The 20,190-nt window shown below is 38.0% G+C and overlaps 1 protein-coding gene across 5 annotated transcripts; it reads left to right on the plus strand.

Annotated features, from left to right (window-relative positions):
- The first annotated feature begins 3 nt into the window (after positions 1–3).
- USP16 (ubiquitin specific peptidase 16) lies at positions 4–18,328 on the plus strand. Of its 5 annotated transcripts, none has more exons than XM_058833606.1 (18): positions 5–153; positions 1,983–2,078; positions 3,594–3,775; positions 4,403–4,506; positions 6,387–6,490; positions 8,236–8,411; positions 9,417–9,509; positions 10,150–10,280; positions 10,628–10,715; positions 11,248–11,326; positions 12,196–12,287; positions 13,026–13,082; positions 13,941–14,108; positions 14,690–15,359; positions 15,620–15,714; positions 16,902–16,988; positions 17,243–17,396; positions 18,009–18,328. In XM_058833606.1, the coding sequence occupies exons 2-18, from the start codon at positions 2,018–2,020 to the stop codon at positions 18,131–18,133; spliced, it is 2,466 nt and encodes an 821-aa protein (XP_058689589.1). In that variant the 5' UTR covers positions 5–153; positions 1,983–2,017; the 3' UTR covers positions 18,134–18,328. The 5 variants fall into 5 exon arrangements, with proteins under 5 accessions (XP_058689605.1, XP_058689589.1, XP_058689621.1 ...); XM_058833615.1 differs by lacking the exon at positions 5–153 and adding an exon at positions 367–483 and having other exon boundaries at positions 1,981–2,078; XM_058833622.1 differs by lacking the exon at positions 16,902–16,988 and having other exon boundaries at positions 4–153.
- The last annotated feature ends 1,862 nt before the right edge of the window (positions 18,329–20,190 follow it).

Consider the following 20,190-nt stretch of genomic DNA (forward strand, 5'->3'; position numbering starts at 1 on the left):
ACGTGACCCGCGCCCCACAATGCAGCGCGCCGGAAGCGCGCATGGCAGCCGGTGACCGCCGCCCCGCCACCGGTGATTGAGGTGAGAGGTTGCCGCCTGCTCCGTCCGGTGAAGTCATGCGACACCGAGTTGCTCGCACAGCCGCACCGGCAGGTAAGGGGCGGGAGTCCTCGGGGGCCGCCGCCGCGCTCCTGCTGCCGCGGCCACTCTCCTCCCAGTTCGGGACTCGCTCCGCCGGCGCGCTGTAGCCTTCGCTCCGGTCGGGACGCGCGACTATTCCGATTGGCTGCGACAGCTGTCAGTCATTGGCGCAACCCAATCGGATGCAGGCGGTGCCGGGTCACGGGGGCGGGCTCGGGGCTCACCTGCTGCCGCGGGACGGGAAGTGCTGGCTGGGGACAGGGTCCGGCCTGCTGCCCGCCCCACACGGAGCTTCCACAAGCGATCCTCGGAGGGCTTTTTTCAGTTATGTCTGTCAAACGCAGCTGCGCATTTGGTCGCTTACAGATCGCTCTGTCTTATTTTAAAAAATAGAAAACGCTTCAGTCGTTTAGTCTGTGCATTTCCTCCTGAGGGCTGTGCCGTGGAAAAGCTGGGGCAGAGCCTGTCGGACAAGTCTGTCCAGGCACAGCGTGGGTTAAATTAACAGCCTCACGTGTTGACGCTGTCCCGCCTTCCCGGCAGGAGCAAGGACAATTTAGAAAGGATTTTTATTAATTAAAAGTTGTTTTTACAAGATCAACTGTTGTAGCTTTTCGCAGAAAAAATGTGCTGTAGACGAAGTTTGTTGAATGAGCAGTTACTTCTTTTCTGAACAAGTTGAATGCTAAGTTGCAGAAGTTCATAAGTCTGCTCTCGATGAAGTGGCTGCCAAGCAGCCATCAAAAATTGGGTCACCTGCCCTAAGAGTATACTTACGCAAACATGCTCATCTTTGTAAATGCCTTTTCATACAAAACGTCCTCTGTGAGTATCATGCCTCAGCTCTCCCCAGCCTAATTTTTCTCTCTGATTCTCCTGGTCTGGCCTAATTTTTTGGCTGTGACAGCTCCGAGCAGACAGTTGTGCTCTGGGGCTGGTGTGCTGCCAAGTACAAGCAAAGAAATGGATTTGGAAAGGTGGATTGATACAGGTTTAGTGCTGGTTGTGTTTACATGAAGGTTGGACAGCAGGGTTAACCTAGCCCACAAAGATTGCAGAGAATTGATTTTGAACCCTTTTAGCTTCCTTGTTTTCATTGTACAACATATGTTGAGTTTTAAGTATACCTGAGATTTTTGAATGATCTTTTGTAAGTTAAGTTACAAGGGCTACAGACTAGAAACTAAAAATGTCCTACCACATGTGCAGTAGCCACCGATCTGAAGCCAAGCTCTTGGCTTAGGACTCTGTAGTGGTAGATCAGTCTTGAGAAGGGTCCATAGGTATAGTAGATAACAGACCCCATCTGAATTATTTGCTTGATATGTGGGGAAGGTGATGATAAATCTGCTCCAGTAAAGAAATTGAAAAATTTGAATTCCCATTGTCTGTGTATTTTCAAATATGTTAATGGCCTTTTGCTTGTGTCAGACTTCATCAAAGACACAGGGAATTTGCAGTAAACAAAATGAAAAGGTTGCAAATGCTTCAGGATTTAATTGGGACAAAACCAATTCCTTTTCATAAAATCCCTGTGGTGTTTAAGTCCTTAAGGTTTATAGGATTTTTGATACTGAAGTTTCCAGTGTTATTATTTTGTGCAATGATTTTGATTTAACATTTTAAATAATTTGAGTTTTTCAATTCACACTGTGACCTTTTCTATACAACAGTTACCATTGTTTAATGTTAAAATATAGTTAATTTTTTTTGTTTTGAAAATGTCAAATTAAAACAAGTTAATTCACCTCAAGGGACAGCTTGGCCATTGAAATAACTTGTGTAGCAATGAACAAGGAAAACTATAACTACTTTCTAATCTTACTGTTTTTCTTTGTTAGGTCCTTCCTTTTAGGAACAATTACAGACAAAAAATATGGGAAAGAAACGCATCAAAGGCAAAACTGCACAGTCTGACGAGTCTCCAGACATGCTGGGTATGTTTCCTTGGAGAAGTCTGTGGACCTAATGTTTCTTTTAACCTCAAAGAAAGCTTGAAAGCTGATTAACATTAGAAGGCCTTCACACTAGTCACTTGCTTTGAAGTCTCATTTACAAAATCTGGATTTTTAATTGAAACTCAAGTCTAAGCAAGAAATACTGTAGTCATGATTTTTCTAAGTATGCTAGAAAATAATAATCCTGCCTTAAAAACTGAGATTAGTTTCTGTTTTTTAAGGAAACTCAAACACACAGTTCTTTACTGATACAGATTGTGTAAAATTACTCAGAATATAAAGGGTTTGTGGAGTCAGTCTCCAAGCTCAGGTTGCATTTTCCAGTGAAAATTTGTTTCCAGTGAAAATTTACTGCTTTAGCCGTAAAACTTGTGACTAAAATACTTTTTGTGAAACAATTTGTCTTTATTCTTGCAGCTAATTTGGTACTAACTTTAGACATTTCAGTTCCCATAGTGTATTTTGGTTAAAACCTCTTAACCTCTTCTTTCTGTTCTTTTGCTCCTAATCAGAGATACTAAATTTTATTCTTTGGCTCCACTGGATCCCACCTGTGCTGATTTTTTTTTTTTTTTTTCTTTTTTTTTTTTTTTCTTTTTTGGTCTTGTTTATCCTGGTTATGGTAGCTTTTGTTTTTACTTGTGTTGTGTAGCATTCTCTTCTACCACCTTATTTGCCAAGTCACAGATTGTGTCTTTCTCATCTTTTTTGTTGATCCCAGCTGGGGGAGTGAGTTGAACCAGGTTAATTTAGCTGGGAGAGAGCACTTAGAGTTTGAGGAAGCTTGGTGGGATGGCCTGTTTAAGTCCACTCTGCTTTGGTTTCCTGATCTTCTCGTGCTAGCTTCTGTCTCTAAAGAATGCCTTTTTTAGCTGCTTTTGTCTGGTTTGATTCTTGGGCCTGTTGGGGCCTTTTTTGTTTCAATGTCTACTGTAACTGTTTCTCTTTTTCTCCTGCAAAGAGATCAGTTATGTTCTAACTGCTGCTGTCATCTCAATTTTTTGCCTGTAAATAGGTTATCTTACGATGACAGAGACCTGGAAAGCCACATATGAAACTAAGACTGATCATGAATGTTCTACTGTAACATGAATAATTCCACTGTAACAGTAGTTGCCAGTATAAAATTTTTTTGTTTGTTTTTTCAATGATGACTTTGAGGTTGTAGATGCAGCTTATGTTTTTCAGAAAGGCTAAGAGAATGCTGAATATCTATGTTTGTTTCTTGTTGGCCAGCATTTGTGCTTTGATAAAATCCTGCAATCTTGGACAGGAACAGAACTGTAGGTACAAAAATTTGCACCAGTTTCACCTTGTGCTAATAGAAGTTTGCAATGGTAAAATGTTGCAAATGTTTCTTTCTGATACTATGATAAATTGTCAGTGTTTCTTTGGCTCTAGAAAGACTGCTTCAGCTTCTGGGTTGCTGCCTGTGTCTTCAGCGTTTGTATTTGTTATGCTATCTACATCCTTCTTGTGCTTTTTAATTTGTAGAACCTGTGTGCAAGCATACTCGTAAAGGACTGGACCAAGGGCAAGTGAGAAGGGCACTGCACAATGTGGAGTGGCATGTTTGTCAGGACTGCAAGGCAGACAGTAAGACACAAGAGAAGGCTGAGGACGAGGAGACTGATGAAGGCACCTCGATATGGTTATGCCTAAAATGTGGCCATAGGGTATCTCTTTTGTTGTTAATTTGTCTTAATATCTTTCAGTGTCTTGTAATACAGTGGAAGAGAGTTTCTAATTAAACTCTTATATTCTTTTTTTTTATTGTAAAGATGGTGCTACCTAGATGACTTTATATGCTTTAGAGTTCGATTTAAAAATATCTGCTCTGAATGTCAAATGAAGTACTTGGAAGATGGCCCAAAGTCATTTAGCAGGCTTAAGGCTAAAACACCATCTTGAGGACTGGTTTTCCTAGGAAGTTTGAATTATTTTGCTGAGAAAATAGAAATGCTCCTAATCTGTCAATTTTTAAAAGATTTTAATGCTCACGTTAGTTCATGAAACTTACAACTCTGCATGCTGAAGTGGTTTTGGTTCTGTTTTATTCTTCAGGGATTCAGACTGAAATTCATTCATTAAATATTCAGTCTCATAGCAGCTTTATTCTGCACCCAGTAAATTATCCATCTCCAGAAATAAGTATTTTGAAATAGATAGCCATCTGTTGATCCCAATTAGTTGAACATAATTGAACAGTTTTCATTTTAACACTTTGTTTTCACTTTGACTTTATGTATGTTTCACTGACAGTCAAATGGATTTTGTGACACTTGTGGTTATCAATATTGTAGGGCTGTGACAGAAATTCTCCAGACCAGCATGCTTTAAAGCATTATGAAACACCAAGATCAGATCCCCACTGTTTGGTTCTCAGTTTGGACAACTGGAGTGTGTGGTGAGTTTGTCAGGCAGCACAAGACAGAGCTGGAGGGCAACAGAGGCTAGAATATAATTTGTCCTTTCTTTGTGAATTCTGAGATTTATCTCTAGATATATATTAAAGTGTTTCCAGACATGTAACTTCCAGCAGTCTTTGCTGAGATTTGTGCAATAATTATTATTTTCTTGTAAAATTTATGATTAGAAAATTTTCATAATTAAGGTTGAACTTGACCAACTAGTAAAAATGGTTGACTTCATATTTTACTGCTTTTACTTGGTCAGAATACTGACACATGGAAACAAATGTTGATCTGTAGCTCTAAATCTTAATTTTCAGCCCTGGGAGAAGGCTCTTTCTGATATGCACTTAGTGACAACCTTACTTTTATCTCCTCGGTAAATAAAATTTTTTTAATACCACATGTAGACAGGAAGTGCCACTAGAATTACAAGGTGCTACTGGATCAAGCAGTACAAAATCCATGTCCCTGGTAGTTTTTGCTTCTCTCAAAAGCAATTACACACTTGTATATATAAGGGGAACCCTAATTTTCTAAACTGTGCTATATAGAAATACTGTACTTGACATAAAGAGTTTTTCTTTTGCTTAATGATTCAAAGATTGATATATTGGCTATAAATTAGTTATAAATCAAACCCACAGTCAAGAATTGTATTTCACAGTGGGCCTAGTACAAAAAGTCTGATCAAAACTGCTTTTGCTTTTATTAATGATATGGATGTGTGACCAAATTTCTCTGTAGTGTCCATGCACATGTGGTTCAAATTGGATATAAATAATTACTGTTAAGAGTTTAAAGACATGTTTTGGAGAAGAAAGAGAGAATTCTAGAAATTCATTAAGTTCTGCTCTTTTGGGTTTACAAGTGCTGTTGTATTGATTTTCAGTGCTGGTCAAATGGCCATCACTAACAAAAGCTTTTCCAATCCCTTGATTCTTTCAAGGTTGTCTACAATTTTTTTGACAGGTAGAAGGTTATGGTGTTAAAACACACCATGGAAGTAACTATCCTTTGTTATTCCAGGAGTGAGAATGTCCATTTTTATGATTAACCAGATACACAATAGATAAATGATCAGGGATCTAAAAGCTGAGTCGATTTTTTTAATGAGACATGAGGAAATGTGATGACTATAGCTAATGCTAGAGATTTGGGGAAACGCTTTACTGCAGACTTCTGCTTTTAATGTAAGAAAACTGAGTGACTTATGGTAATCCTGAAGTCTGCCTAAAAACTGTAATTGGTGTTTTCCAAAATGCAGAAGGATCAGTACCTTTTGCCACTTCTTCAAAGAGTTGATCGAGTGGAATTACAAAATTGGTACGTTCGAAACTCCTTCAGCTGTTTGTGTTCTGTCAGGGTTTTACTCTTCTCAAGCCTTTATGACCACAGCTTCTCCAACAATTTTCTCTAAAGCAGATTACTGGCATAACCATACACTTCTTTGCTCATAAACAGACAAATAGGGTTTGTATCAGCAGTAGAAGAGCAAATACAAGATTTAAGGGTGGACCCTTGAATTAATTCTTATCTGACTTAAATACAATTAAGTATTTGCTTGACTAGAATATTCAGAATAATTCCCATGCCATAATATTCATAAGTCATTTCCTTTAGGGCCCGATATCTTAGTTTCTTGATTTTTGGCAAGATTTTCCAAGCTTCTTTTTCTTGCAGCAGTTTCCAAGCACATCTTTTAAAAGTTTAATTTATACTTGTAAATTGCAACCACCAGTCACCTTACACTAAACCTTGTGGTTTTATAACTTTGTGTAATAAATTGTCTCAAACAAGTAAATAGTTTAGGATTTTTAAATACTAGAAAAAAAAAATAGGATTAATTGTTTTCTTTTGGGGGCGGCGGAGACAGGTGCTACGAATGTGATAATGAAGTTCCATATGAAACTTCAACCCTTTTGGGCCAGACTGTGGATTTTGTTAGAAAACAAGTTGGTATTGACTCATCACATGCAGGTAAGTAATTATAGTATAGATACAGTCAATCAGAAGGTCTCCTAAGTGTTGGAGACAGTACTATAAATTCAGAATTTACACTAAATTAGATTTAGCATCTTATGGTAAAGGGAAAAACTAATTTCTCCCTGTTTTTTATCTTCTTTGTCACAATTCTGATAGCATAAGTAACATCCTAGCCCATAGGCCTAATCAGGTCAGGATTTTGCTCAGCATCCCCTAAACTTTTACAGACAAGATATCCAAGACTAGGAGGAAAAGAAGTTTTACTGTGACTTTTTTTAAAGTGTGACATTCAGTTTTTCTGTGAATAGGCATTTGAGTTTCAGTACTTAGGGTGCTGTGTTTGTTCATCAGTGTTGCTCAGTCTGTCTTAAGATCTAAAGAAAAATTGGCCTTTCTTAAGGATAATTTGATTTGATTTGATTTAAAGTTTTTTTGTGGGTATTTGTGAATGTATCAGAATGACTAAGTTTCCTGCTGTTAGAGGACATTTCCTAATGGAAGGAGTAGTATAGAGAGGTTTTGTCACTGGGTCTGTCCATTTATGATAGGCAGCTGCAGTGCTTTTAGAACTCTAAAATATAGTGTTCAGCCTGCAGTCTATCTGTAAAGTACGATTGTTAAAAAGAAAACAAACACAGCAAAAACCTCCTAGTTTCCATAATGGCAAAACTGGTTTTGTACAAGGCATTTCCACTAGAAAAATTGGAAGAATTTGCATATGAAAATAAATGCTATAACAAATGACTGTCAGAAATTCCAACACTTGAGTGCAATCACAGGCCTTGAGGGAAATGGAATACAAACACCCAGCAATGCCACGTGGCTGTCTGAATTCAATTTTTTCAGAAAGCAGCTGAAGTTTTCCCACAGGGAGCAGAGTTTTTTGAGTGGTCAGTCTTTCTGAGACACAGAGTTGAACTTCATATCAGTTGCCAAAATTTTCTTCTTGGGTTTTAACAGGAAAGTCAATGAATACCTGGGTGCAGTTGTTGCCTGTTTCATGGGTTCCGTGTGTTGTTGTCCATCTATCTGTTTCTTGTCCGAAGATTGTATTGTCTGTTTTCCTTGCTTTCTCTGAACTTGTGTTGCTGGATTTTAAAGCTAGTATTAGCTCTCAGCTGTATTTACTAGAAACCTAATCAATAGCTGACTGCCAAACTGGCAGAACCAGTGTGGATGTTATTTTGAAAACTGCCTGGAACTCCCTTAGAACATTATTAAACAGGCTGTTGAAATTTTCAGCAATACACCAAAATAATTTGGGGGAAAATATTTTTAACTCATCTTGAAGACTATAAACCTTTCAGTATCATCTGTTTAGGTACATGAAACAAATATGAGAATGCTTTGACAGTGGGAGCCTGTTTAATCTTGAGGAAAGCCCTCACATAGGTGATTTTCACAGGAATAAAGTTTAAGATAACACTTGAAGAATTTAAGAGGATGTTTGCATGAATGGCTTGTGGGCCAAGACATGTTTTATTTGCTTGCTAATTTGAAATGGGATTTCGGGGGCTCTTGATTTGTTGTTTTTGTTCTTTTGTCGTGTTTATTTTTTAACTTCTACTACCTAGACAATTTAAGAACCCAGACCAGTAGTTTTATATTAAAAAATTGAAGAATTAATTTTCATATATATAAGCTCTAAACATCATAAATTGCTGCTGGCTGTAATAATCTTTTCTAGCCTATACCCTATAACTATCTTAATATGTGATATGTTTTTATTATTTCAATAGAAAAACAAGAGAACAAAGAAGTTGAAAATAAAAAAGTAGAAAAAGACAGCAAAAATGAGCAAGAAAAAGAAGTTTCACTTAAAGAAGAAAATTCTCATTCAACTGCTAATGGAGAAGTCACTGTGAAAGGACTTAGTAATTTGGGAAATACGTGTTTCTTTAATGCAGTGATGCAGGTACAGGACTTGCTGTTGTTTTTAGAAAAACTTTGAATAGGAAGAAAGCCACACACAAAATGAAAAACATCCCACAACAACCCTGCCCCTAGCATTTTACAGTGACACAATTAGAATGTGTTTTTTTTATCTGCCAGGAATGATGGCATCTATCTAAAAATAGTGTGTTGGCCCAGAGAAATACAAAGAAATGGAGCTGCAGGTTCAGACTTGCTCTGAGGGGAAATACAAGAAACTGCCTTGTCCTTGAGGGACAGCATTTTTTACTGATATAAATTAAGCGTGCCAACTTCTAGTTATTTTTTAAAAATATGAAATAGTCTGACACATCACCCTTGTGACCTCTTAGACTGTAAGAGATTAGTACTCCAAGACCATGGGTGTTTTTTGCAATAAAAATGTCTCTCTCAGGAACAGGAAATCAAAAGGAAATACTGGATGAAAAAAAACAAGATGAGCATGTTGCAGGCATTGCCATCTTGCATGACTTGTTCAGCTAAGAAGTGTAGAATAAACTTGTTCCTCGATGTGTATTGAAACTGATGTGATCTTGTGCTCTTTGGCTCTTGATACTGAAGCTTTACTCCAACAAAATTCCCAGTGTACTTGCAGATTTTAGTGAACTGCTTTTGATTTACTTTTAAACACTTTTTAAACCCAAGTAAATACATACACAGCATATTATCCTTTGATTTTTTAGAAACAGACACTGGTAAATACACTTGTCAAAAGACCAGTCTGTAGAAGAAAAATACATTTAGGGTTTCTGCAATATGAATTAAGGTTTATAGAGGACACTGGAAGTCCCATTAGCTATCTGAAATGTACCTTTAAGTCTTAAACACAGATGGAAATTCTGAAGTGGTAGTTAACCACTTTAGTTCTGTGTTTGGGAAAATAAATTGCTACTAAACTGGTTGCTACAAATTCCATGACTAGCAGAGTTCAGCTGCCCTTCCTGTTGTCCCTGTTTTCCAATCTCTTTCTGTCTTTTATGTTCTACAGAATTTATCACAAACTCCAGTCCTGAGGGAGCTACTTAAAGAAGCTAAAGTGCCTGGCACAACAGTTAAAATTGAGTCACCTGAGCTATGCATGGTAATATGCTTTGACCTCTGTAGTGTTTGTCCTCGCCTTCCAGTCTATTAAGGAAACAAGCAATACTTATCTGTCAATTTTAAAGCTGTTCCACGTAAATACTAACAAGATTAAGATGTAAAATCAGCAGGAGCTTCACCACTGATTTCCATAAAGCGCTTCTGAAGTCAGTAGAGGTGTTTTGTTCAGACTGTAAGAGCAGTGATTCAGTACTCTGTTGTAGGAGTGCTTGCATTATGATGATATTTGAAGGGTGAAAATGTGTTAACTCTTGCTATAGTGCCGCTTGTCTAAATGCAGAATAGGAAATTAGAGGCTGTCTGTAACATTAACTTAAATAACACACCTGTCACTACATTTAGATTTGGATGACAAAGAAAATGCACAACCTTTTTAAGAAATTGGGTTTTTTTCCTAGTAAAGGCAAGAAATCCAGACTTTGAACTAAACAATAAATAACTGAGTTTTGCTATTTCATGATAAACCACATGTTTTTGTCAGGTTAACTCATTGCCATTTTGGAATTTTGTGTATTCTATTTGACAATAATGTTTTCAGGGACTGAAAAGGAAAAACTTACTTCAAAAGAATCTGCCACCGAATTAAGGCAAAACAGCTCTTTTGCTTTTCTTTCAAACAGGAACCTCAGCTAATAAAACTAGATCAGCCAGGTCCTTTAACACTAGCCATGCATCAGTTTGTGACAGAAATGCAAGAGACAAAAAAAGGCGTAGTGACTCCTAAGGAACTTTTTGCTCAGGTTTGTAAAAAGTGAGTATCTGTACAAATTGCATGTTATAGTGACAATGAAAAAGTTTGTTGTCTAAGACTGTCAGTTTTTCCTCTTTTTTTATGTCTAGCTCAAAACACACCATATAAAATTTGTAGAATACTTAACAATTTTTGAAAGGAGAGCAAAATATAAATAAATAGCAGTAAAATGAAAGATACTCAGTAACATACTGAGTAGCTAGCATCATATTTTTAGAAAATATGATGTATAGACGCTTGTTGCTTTTATATCCATACATTCTGGAGACTTTGTCTATGCATGTTTGGAATGAATTGTTTTTGCTTTATCTCTGAGTTCAGTTATACTTTACGATTTCATTTAACAGAGCAATACGATTCAAAGGTTATCAGCAGCAAGACAGTCATGAATTGCTTCGTTACTTACTTGATGGAATGAGAGCAGAGGAAATCCAAGTGAGTGCTAGAGTCATAGTTGTGCATGCCTTTCTTCTTCATGTCCCAGACCCAGACTCTTTCCTCTGCTGAGGAGAGAAAGAACATACTTTCTGAGATATGTCAGCCTCTGTAGCATGGTTGTGCTATCCATAGCACTCACTTGAAGCATATTAGCAAAGATAACTCAGAAAAAGTGGGTTTGGAACATGTGTAGTCTCTCTAAAGAATGTCTTCATTTCTGAAACAGTCTGGTAGAAATTCCATAGGAGTTTCTTGCCAAAAATGGTAAGAATTTGGGCAAGTATTTAATCCTTAGACTGATTTTCTTACATACTAATTGGAACATGATGGTTGCAACTTCTCAGTTGATTTATTTTTTTTTTAATATATGCAGGAACTGTTGTCTGGTTCTACTTGTGTTGTTTGTATTGATTCTCTTAATTGGTGAAGATTATACTTTTTCTTCTATCTGAAACACATCATAAAATTAAGTAGTTAACTGAATTAGTTTAGGAAATTTTACAGAGTATATTTGTTTTGAAAATTTCAGCAAATAAGTGTTGGAATACTAAAGGCGCTGAGTGACTCTAACAAACAAAATGAAGAAGAACTTAAAAAGAAAATTAAAGGTAAAATAAATTATCACAGCATCAGCGATTTGTAAAATCTCTTTTTTGAAGTATATAAAGTGACATTAATAGTATCAACTAAAAGATACATGTTTACTTGTTAAACTTTATGCCATCTCCTGAGTATGCGTGTGTTAACTAGAATAACAGGGTCAGTAGTTTTAATCTATATTTAAATGTCTTGTTGAAGTTGGTGGCATTTCCTTCTTAATAGGATAAGAGAGAGTTGATTCTGTAGACATCATACATTAAAATATGTTTGGGCCATGATTAATCATTCAAATATGTAAGAAATAAAAATACTAGTATGTGAATATAATTTATGCAGCTGCTAATAGTCCATTGTTACTTAACAGTAATATAAAAAAAATCCAAACAATGAACAGAAGAATTTTAAACTTTTCAACATGACTTAGGAGATGAGCTACCAATTTAAATTCAAACTGTGTTGCTCTGAAATTACAACTTGAAGAAAATGGTTTTGTTTGTCAGACAAAAGTCAGTGCTTGTTTTTTAAGTTCAGATAGTTGTTTCAGTCTTGAGAGGAAACAGGGATTCTTAATGAAATGCAGTACTTCTGAGAAAAGAGGGAAATGCATTTGAGCAGAGAAAGTGGTAGAGGTATGGTTTAACCCAGCTGTGTTCTACAAATGTGTTTTCACCCCCATTCTTTTGATACACAAAAGATTCTTAATTTAAGAATCTTGCTGTACTTGCTATCCTGAGGAAACCAGAACAGGTCAATATGTTCCACCATATACCTTGCATGTTATATTCTCCATTTTTATTCAGTATGCTGTAATGAAATTGGTTGCCAGTATATTGTATATAATATTTTTAACTTTACTATATACTTTTTGAATTCTCAGAATACGAAAAGAAAAAGGGAATACAAAGTTTTGTAGATCGAATCTTTGGTGGAGAATTAACCAGCACAATTATGTGTGAGGAATGCAGAACTGTAAGTAAAGTGCCTGCTCTGAATGACCTAGAGTATGTATGACCTATAGTTACGTCCTGTAATCTGCAGGAGAAGCCCAGAGTGACTGTCTGTAGAAATAAGACTTGACTAGCTGCATGTTTTTCAAAAAGGAGTGTGATTTGTCTGGAATTTTTTCTTGCCTTGCGTTTTTAAAGATAATCTTCCAGTTCCTTTCAAAAGCCTTCCAGAAAAAGAGGTCAAGCTGCCTCTGCCAGAATTCCCTCCTAGATTTCCAGTGAACACCTTCCAGTGGTACAGATCATAGAGTAAATTAGTTGTTATGGGGCCCTATCCTTTTTTATTCAGGGGATTATGTTTTCCCCTTTCCCAGAATGAAAAGACCATGGGATTGCCAGGAGGACAGCTAAGAAGGCATTACTGGGATAATACATCCCGAGAATGAAGTAATTGAGTGCATTAGCAAATGGGCTTCTTGAATATCATGATGGATTACAAATGTGAGTCTCTTAGGCCCTAAGGTGCAGTCTCACTAGATAACTGAAATTCATCAAAATATTTCCTATTAATTTCTGTGGCAATGTGACTGCTGAATTTTTGGTCATTGAAAGCTATTTGTGGACATAAATGAGCTGTGTTTTACAGTTGTGTGCACAAGTGAAAGCAGGCCTTGAATGCGAACATGCAAATGCACCTATTGACAGCAAGCCATCTGTTTCCAAACAAAATTAAATTGGATTCTTGATTATTCATTTAAAGGTGTCCTTGGTCCATGAGTCTTTCCTTGATTTATCGCTTCCTGTACTAGATGTTCAGGTAAGAAACAGTACATAGGTGCTTTTCAGCTTATAGATATTTTTTGTTTATGTGAAAACACTTATTATTCAGTCATTAGGAAGAGCATTTAAACTTCTTTCTAAAAGTATCTTTTGCAAGTCAAAATTGCACAGAAAGGTAGAGAAAAAGATTTTTCATGAGAGCCATTCCTGTAAGTTGTGGCTCATAAATTGTCTCTGAGAAATCATACAGGTTGTTTGAGTTCTTTGGGGGTTTGTTTTCACTTTTTTTCATCCATTTTTCTGCACCAAGTACCAGAACACTTCTCCTAATATTCAGGTTATGGAATAAAGTTAAGAAGTGCTGATAGGATAGTATGTGAATACTTATTTGATCAATTTCCACACACTCAAAGTATTTGATTTGCTTTGTGTTTTGTATTGATAACCTGCATATGTAATATTTCAGATTTTTTGTGTAGCACTGCTTACTCATAAGTATTGGAATGGAGCTCCCAGAGCCAAAGGGGTCATGACTTTTGCCACAAACAAGTTTTTCACTTTAGCAGAAGCAAACAAGTTCTGTGGCAGGCAGTTCAACTGAAAATGTCTCTACTTGTGTAAAACATTACTCTTCAATGCATTTAATGAGATCTGTTAGAGGCAAAGGTGATGTTGCCCCTTTACAGGTTCAGAATTTGGCCCTCAAAAGCCTTACTTTTCATACTGTTTCATTCATGCTAGTCCTTGTTTCATGTGGACTCTTGAGTGAGACACTCCTTCCATTAATATCAGGGTATGAGTTGTATGTTATATCATTAAAATGCTACATTTGAGCTGAAAACTCAGATAACATCTCTGTTTCTGTGGTTGTTCTGTGGCTTTTTGGGTTTTGTAGAAAGTGAAAATTACAAAGAGAGAAAATATTAAGAAAAAAAAAGAAAAGGAGTCCGAAGATGAAGAGAATAAAATCAATGACCATTACCTTAAGCAGAAAGATGAGCCCCCTCGTACAAGTAAGCACCTAGAGAAAAAAGAGAAGAAGCAGGCCAGAAAACGAGCCAAGGTTGGTTTGGATAGGTATTTCAGTTCTACTTGCTATTTCTAATGAAAGAAATTCCTTTTGTTTCCTAAGTTTACATGAAGGAGGAGAGAACTTAGAATTTCTCCTATTTCAAATGCACAACTGAAAAGACCAATTATACCCATGTATTTGCTGTTAAGATGTTCTGGTGAGCATTGCTGTGTAGGAATAATATAATAATATCCAGCAGAATTTGTTGCCTGTCTGAAGTAGCCATAATTTGTATCAGACTGTTTTCCTGTCACTGATTGCAAGAATATTCACAAAACTTTAGAATACAGACACAAGAAAGATCAGGAAAATAACAAGAGCATCATTAGCTGTATTTTGATGATACTGTATAACAAGGAGCAGTGGGAATTATATCTGAGTGAGGATAAATTCAGTGTTAGTGGAACTGATAATCTCTGATCATTAAATCATAGATTATTCTTCCCCCTCTTGCCTTGTGCATCTATGGCATGCAACAAACATTCTGATAAAGAAGTGGTAAGAAATGCTAAATATAATTTGTACTTACTTTGGTTTTTGTACTCTTGTTTATTATGTATTCAAATGTGCAGAGCCAACGCCGGCAGCAAAAACTTCAAGGAAAGGTGTTTCAGTTGACAAATCTCTGCGCAACTGAACAGCCAGAGATAGATGTAGAGTACAACCAAGAATCAGAGACTGAAATAAGCTCTGAAACTCTTGAAAAGAAGCAAGAAGAGGAATCATCACATGATTGCAAAGATCACTGCTTAACTCAGAAAGACTTGAGTATACAGGGAAATAGTACAGAGATTCAGAGCAGGCATGAAAATACAGGAAAGACAGAACAAGAGTGTGAGGAAAATGAGTCTTTTTCGGATCTCTCTATGGAAGGCTTAGATTCTACTGTGAAGTTTGTCAATGGCCTTGACAACTTGTCTTTGAAAGAGGAGGATGATGAAAATGAAGATGAGGAAGAGCTTGCTACGGACTTTTCAAAACTCCACCTGAGTGCCAGTGAATCTGACCTAAGTACCTTGGATGGCCTACAGCCTGTTCCTAACAAAACATGTGAAGTATCTACAGATGACCCTGAAACAGCATTCTGTACTCTGGCAAACAGGGAAGAGTTGAACCCTGAGGAAGATTCAATCCATCACTGTTTGTATCAATTTACCCGGAATGAAACACTTACCGAAACCAATAAACTACTGTGTGATGTGTGTACACAAAGGCATTGTGGACCAAAGAACAACATAAAAAGTATGACAAACTTTTTTAAAAGAAAACTTTAAATATATCCCTGTCTGCTTCTTGAGTGGGTAAAGGGTGGGGGGATTATCCCTAAAGTAATATTTGTATAACTTTGTCTACTTTCATTCATCATACTAAAGGGGAATGCTCAGCTTCTCAGTTCTTGTAGTAGATGACATTGTAACAGTTTAGTGAAAATAGATTCCTGCTGTAACATTTATTTTGATACAAAACTTGTTTTAATCTTTGGTGATTTTTCTTTTCTGCAGGTGAAAAGAAGTATGTTTATACTAATGCCAAAAAGCAGATGCTCATCTCTCTAGCTCCTCCAATTTTAACCCTTCACTTAAAAAGGTTTCAGCAGGTAAGTAGCAGGCTGATACTTATATATAGCCTCAGGTTGATACGTAAATACATGTACATATGCATGTAGTCCTAGCTTAACTTGAAAACATGCTAGCGTTACTTTTATTTTGTATACAACTAGTTCGGTTTTTTTCCCAGAGTTTGGAAGGCATTAGTGTGCAGCATTGTGTTTTGTGGTCTTTGAGGCATTGAAGTGTGTTTTCCTGAAAGAATATTCCCTTGCTTAAATGGAAAACACTTAAAACACTTTTGTGAGCATATTCATAACATAGTCCCTCATTATTCTTACTGTTTACTGTATTAAGCAGAATTTTAGCAGTAATGGTTTCCTGCTATTACTGTTGTTCATGGGCTCGTATATTTCAGTAGGTATAGGTAAATAGGATCCCTTACTAGCAACAAATAAGTAACAAGTTGGCAGAAGTGGAAAAGAGGATTCTGAGCCTTGTGGGGGACAAGGAAGGATAAAAGCAAAGCAAAGTAACTTAAGTTTTATTTACAGACACTGAAGTAAAGTCACTTATCTCTTTATTACCAAGTTGTAGAAAAATTTTTAACTTGGTGCTTTAGCTTTTCAAGAGAGAAAGAGGAAAGGAAAGGGACACAGTATTGCCTCTTCTAAATTTAAACCTGTTTGGTGTTTTGGTCAATATAAGAGGCAACTTTGATTAGATGAGAACCAATTTCATATAGAAAATTGAAATGTGTAGCCTATTCCAAGAGACTGTAATATGAAGAAAATAACATTTATCATCATCTCCTTTTGTTTTTCCAGTTTGATACTGGACGATTATTTAAGTGGGAGCACAGTTTGCATCAGTTTGGATGCTCTAAGATCAGATCCTCAGGCATGTTACAGTATCTGAGAAGCAAGAGTTGTCCTCATAGTTACTGAAGTACATTAGAGCTGATTCTTTTTCCACTTCTGCTACCATTACATTAATGTATGAGTGAGCTGAAGAGCCATCTTAACTTGTGCTCCAGTGCAGCATGTGGGGGCGAGGAAATAATGCTGGAATACTGGAAATCAGAAATAATAAAAAAATTGCTTTTTCCCCGTTTTGTATAATGTAAAACTGATTTGTATTGTTGAAACTTTAACCTGGAACATTTAGTAACTAAGAATGGTTTTAATATGCTCCATTTTAACATTATGGGGTTTTCCCTCTACTTTGATTGTTTAAGGCTGGATTTAATCTGCAGAAGGTTAACAGGCATATCAAGTTCCCAGAAGTGATAGACTTGGCTCCTTTCTGTACAGCTAAATGTAAAGTAAGTGGGAAAACAATCAGATTCTCCTATGCCATGTTCTAATGTGCTTTCAACACAAAGCTGCATAGCAAAATCTTTGTAGAATGCTTGTCAAGCCTGCTACTTTGTGTGTTAACTTGTACTTTACTGCTTGCAACTTTACTGCTTGCATGAATCTCTTGTGATCAGTTTCCATTTCATCAGCAAAAAAATCAAAGTTTACATTCTTCAAAACCCAGCACTTGGCTGACATAGCTAAATTTGTGGTTTTCTAGAATGTGGCTGAAGGGAATACAAAGGTCTTGTACTCTCTCTATGGAGTTGTTGAACACAGCGGAACAATGAGGTCTGGGCACTACACTGCCTATGTTAAAATGAGAGCCATGAACAACCACCTCTCTGATCTTGTCCTTCGAGGACAATCTCAAGGTAAATCATTAGAAATATTTTACAAATTATTTCTTACAGAATCACAAAATGGTTTGGGTTGGAAGGGGCCTTAAAGGTCATGTAGTTCCAACCTCCTGCCATGGCCAAAAAGTTCCCTGAGATGGGCAGTGAAGCTGGTGAAATCCTGTAAGGAGCAGCAGAAGGAGCTGGGAGGGCTTAGCCTGGAGAAAAGGAGGCTCAGGGGAGATCTTACTTTCCAGAACTGCCTGAAAGGAGGGTGTAGTGAGGTGGGGGTCCAGCTCTGCACCCAGGCAACCAGTGACAGGAAGAGGAAATGGCCTCAGACTGTGCCAGGGGAGGTTCGGGTTGGACATTAGGAAGCAATGAAGACAAAATGGTGGTTAAGCATTGGAACAGGCTGCCCAAGGATGTGGTGACATCCCCCTCCCTGGAGGTATTCAGGGAGCAGCCAGATGTAGCAGTGCTCTGGTCCAGTTGACAAGGCAGTGATCAGTCACAGGTTGGATCTTGGAGGTCTTTTCCAACTCAGTGATCCTATGATTGTAGTCTATGATTCTTAAAGGACAGTAATAGAATTGATTGCTTCAATTCTTTGTAGTAACTTTTACTCCTACATTTTTCCTTTCACAGCTTCAGAAACTGAGCCAGTGAAAGGTCAGTGGTTCCACATCAGCGATACCCATGTACAACCTGTCTCTGTGTCCAAAGTGCTGAGCTCCCAAGCCTATCTTCTGTTCTATGAGAGGCTGCTGTAACTCATCAGAAGAGCCTCGTGTGTTGCAGCCACCTTCTTTGGAGGTCTGAGAGAAGACTTGCAAATCATGTTGTTAACATGTTGGAGCTATACAGCAGGAATTCACTTTCTGCATTTTAGACACACTGACAAGTGGTTAACTTATACTTTTTCCAGTGTTTCCACTACTTTTCAATAAAAGTTTTTTCCAAAATTACAGCTTTGTGTTTTTGTTGAGTAATTTGGATGTCGATATAAATCTTGATCTGCAGCTTTTTCACTTTAAAGCAACCAGCTCTACTTTTGAACTGTAGTTCACTAGCTAGCATGTGTTCCCATGCGTTTTTTAGACCTGGGTTCCAAGCATAAGAAGCTGTTTCTTCCTACATATCTTAAAAGCTGAAACAATTGCAGCCTCAGCTCTCTTTTCACTATCAGTTTATGTCCAATAGAGGAGCCCTCAGGTTTGCAAACGCTCCAGGAATTCTCTTGCTGGTGCTTTGGCAAGGCTGAGTGCTCAGCTTGCTCTCACTACAGGCTGTCCTGTGTAGCCGTTCTGCACAGCAAGCTTAAGACCAGTAGTCCTGCACTGACGTGACTTTGAAGTTCTCCACAAGCTTCATGTTGGCTTTCATGTGAATGAAATCTTGGCTCTGCCAAGCTAGAGCAGCAGCTGCTTACATTCAGTGCATTTTTTCACAACAGCCTTACTAAGAAAATGGGCATCTTGTTCTTGCAACCCTTAGAGCCAGCAGCAGTGGCCCTCATGCAGCTGACTATAGCAGTATGCCAATCCTTCTGAAAACTCGCTGAGTTTATTTTTCAGCCTCACCACCAACTGACTATAAAGCCATCATTAGTAGAGCTGTTGTGTGGCAGCCTTATTTGGGCATAAGATAGTTCCAGACTTGATTTAGCCTTCCACTCCCTTCTGGTTGTGAGATAGAGTAGCGCTGGCAAGAGTAGTAAAAGGATTAATTATTGAAGTGGCTTGGATTTCAAGTGCAGTTATCCTTTCAAGCTACTTGGAGACACATAAGCTGTTTACTTCCTAAGATTAATCTTAACAGGGGCCTTCAGTTGAAAGATTCCAGCACTCTGCATCATGCTGGCTAGTGCTACTCAGCATTTATTTTTAAGGTCATTAGAATGTGATGCAGTTCACTGCTGTCAGGATGCCCTTTTGAGAGCATGGGGACTTAAAAGGGTGAGGTGAGAGATGCATGCATGTAAAAAAATATGAATAATAGAATCAAATTGATTTGTGTGGGTTAAGGACCTTAAAGATCATCCAGTTCTAAACCCCTGCCATGGGCAGGGACACCTCCCATCACACCAGGTTGCTCCAAGTCCTATCCAACCTGGCCTTGAACAATTCCAGGCATGGGGCAGCCAGTTTCTCTGAGCAACCTGTGCCAGGGCCTCACCACCCTCACAGGGGAAAGTTTCTTCTGTGTGTCAACCCTAAATTTCCCATATTTCAGTTTGAAGGCATTCCCCTTTGTCCTATTACTATATTCCCTGATGCAGAGTTCCTCTCCAGTTTCCCCGTAGCCCCTTTAGATACTAGGAAGTGCTGTGAGGTCTCCACACAACCATCTTTTCTCCAGGCTGAACAGCCTCAACTTTCTGTGCCCCTCTCCATAGTGCTGAGTCCCCTTATCAACGAGGTGACTCTCCTCTGGACTCACTCTAACAGTTCTCCATCTTTCTTATGTTGGGGGCACACCTGTACACAGTGCTCCAAGTGGGGTCTCAGGAGAGGGGCTACTGAATGCAGGAGACCTGCTGCCAACAATTATTTCAACATTTATTTGACTGTTTACACTCAAGTACTGGCCAAGGAGCACAAATAAGAGCACAAAGAGCCACAACAGTTGTGGATCATGAGCTCTGCAGCAGGCTCACAGTCGGCCTCCCTGCAGATTGAGTCTCTTGTGCCCACAACAGAAACTGGTATGTGATTTCCTCCTTTAACTTGGCCCCTGAGAAGTTCTGGCTCCTTCCTCACCAGAAGAGAGTGTAAGGCAGCCAGCCAAGGGTCAGCCCATCACACCCACAGTGTCATTCATCCCCTGC

The sequence above is a fragment of the Poecile atricapillus genome, chromosome 1 (assembly GCF_030490865.1).
Source record: "Poecile atricapillus isolate bPoeAtr1 chromosome 1, bPoeAtr1.hap1, whole genome shotgun sequence".
Classification (NCBI taxonomy): Eukaryota; Metazoa; Chordata; class Aves; order Passeriformes; family Paridae; genus Poecile; species Poecile atricapillus.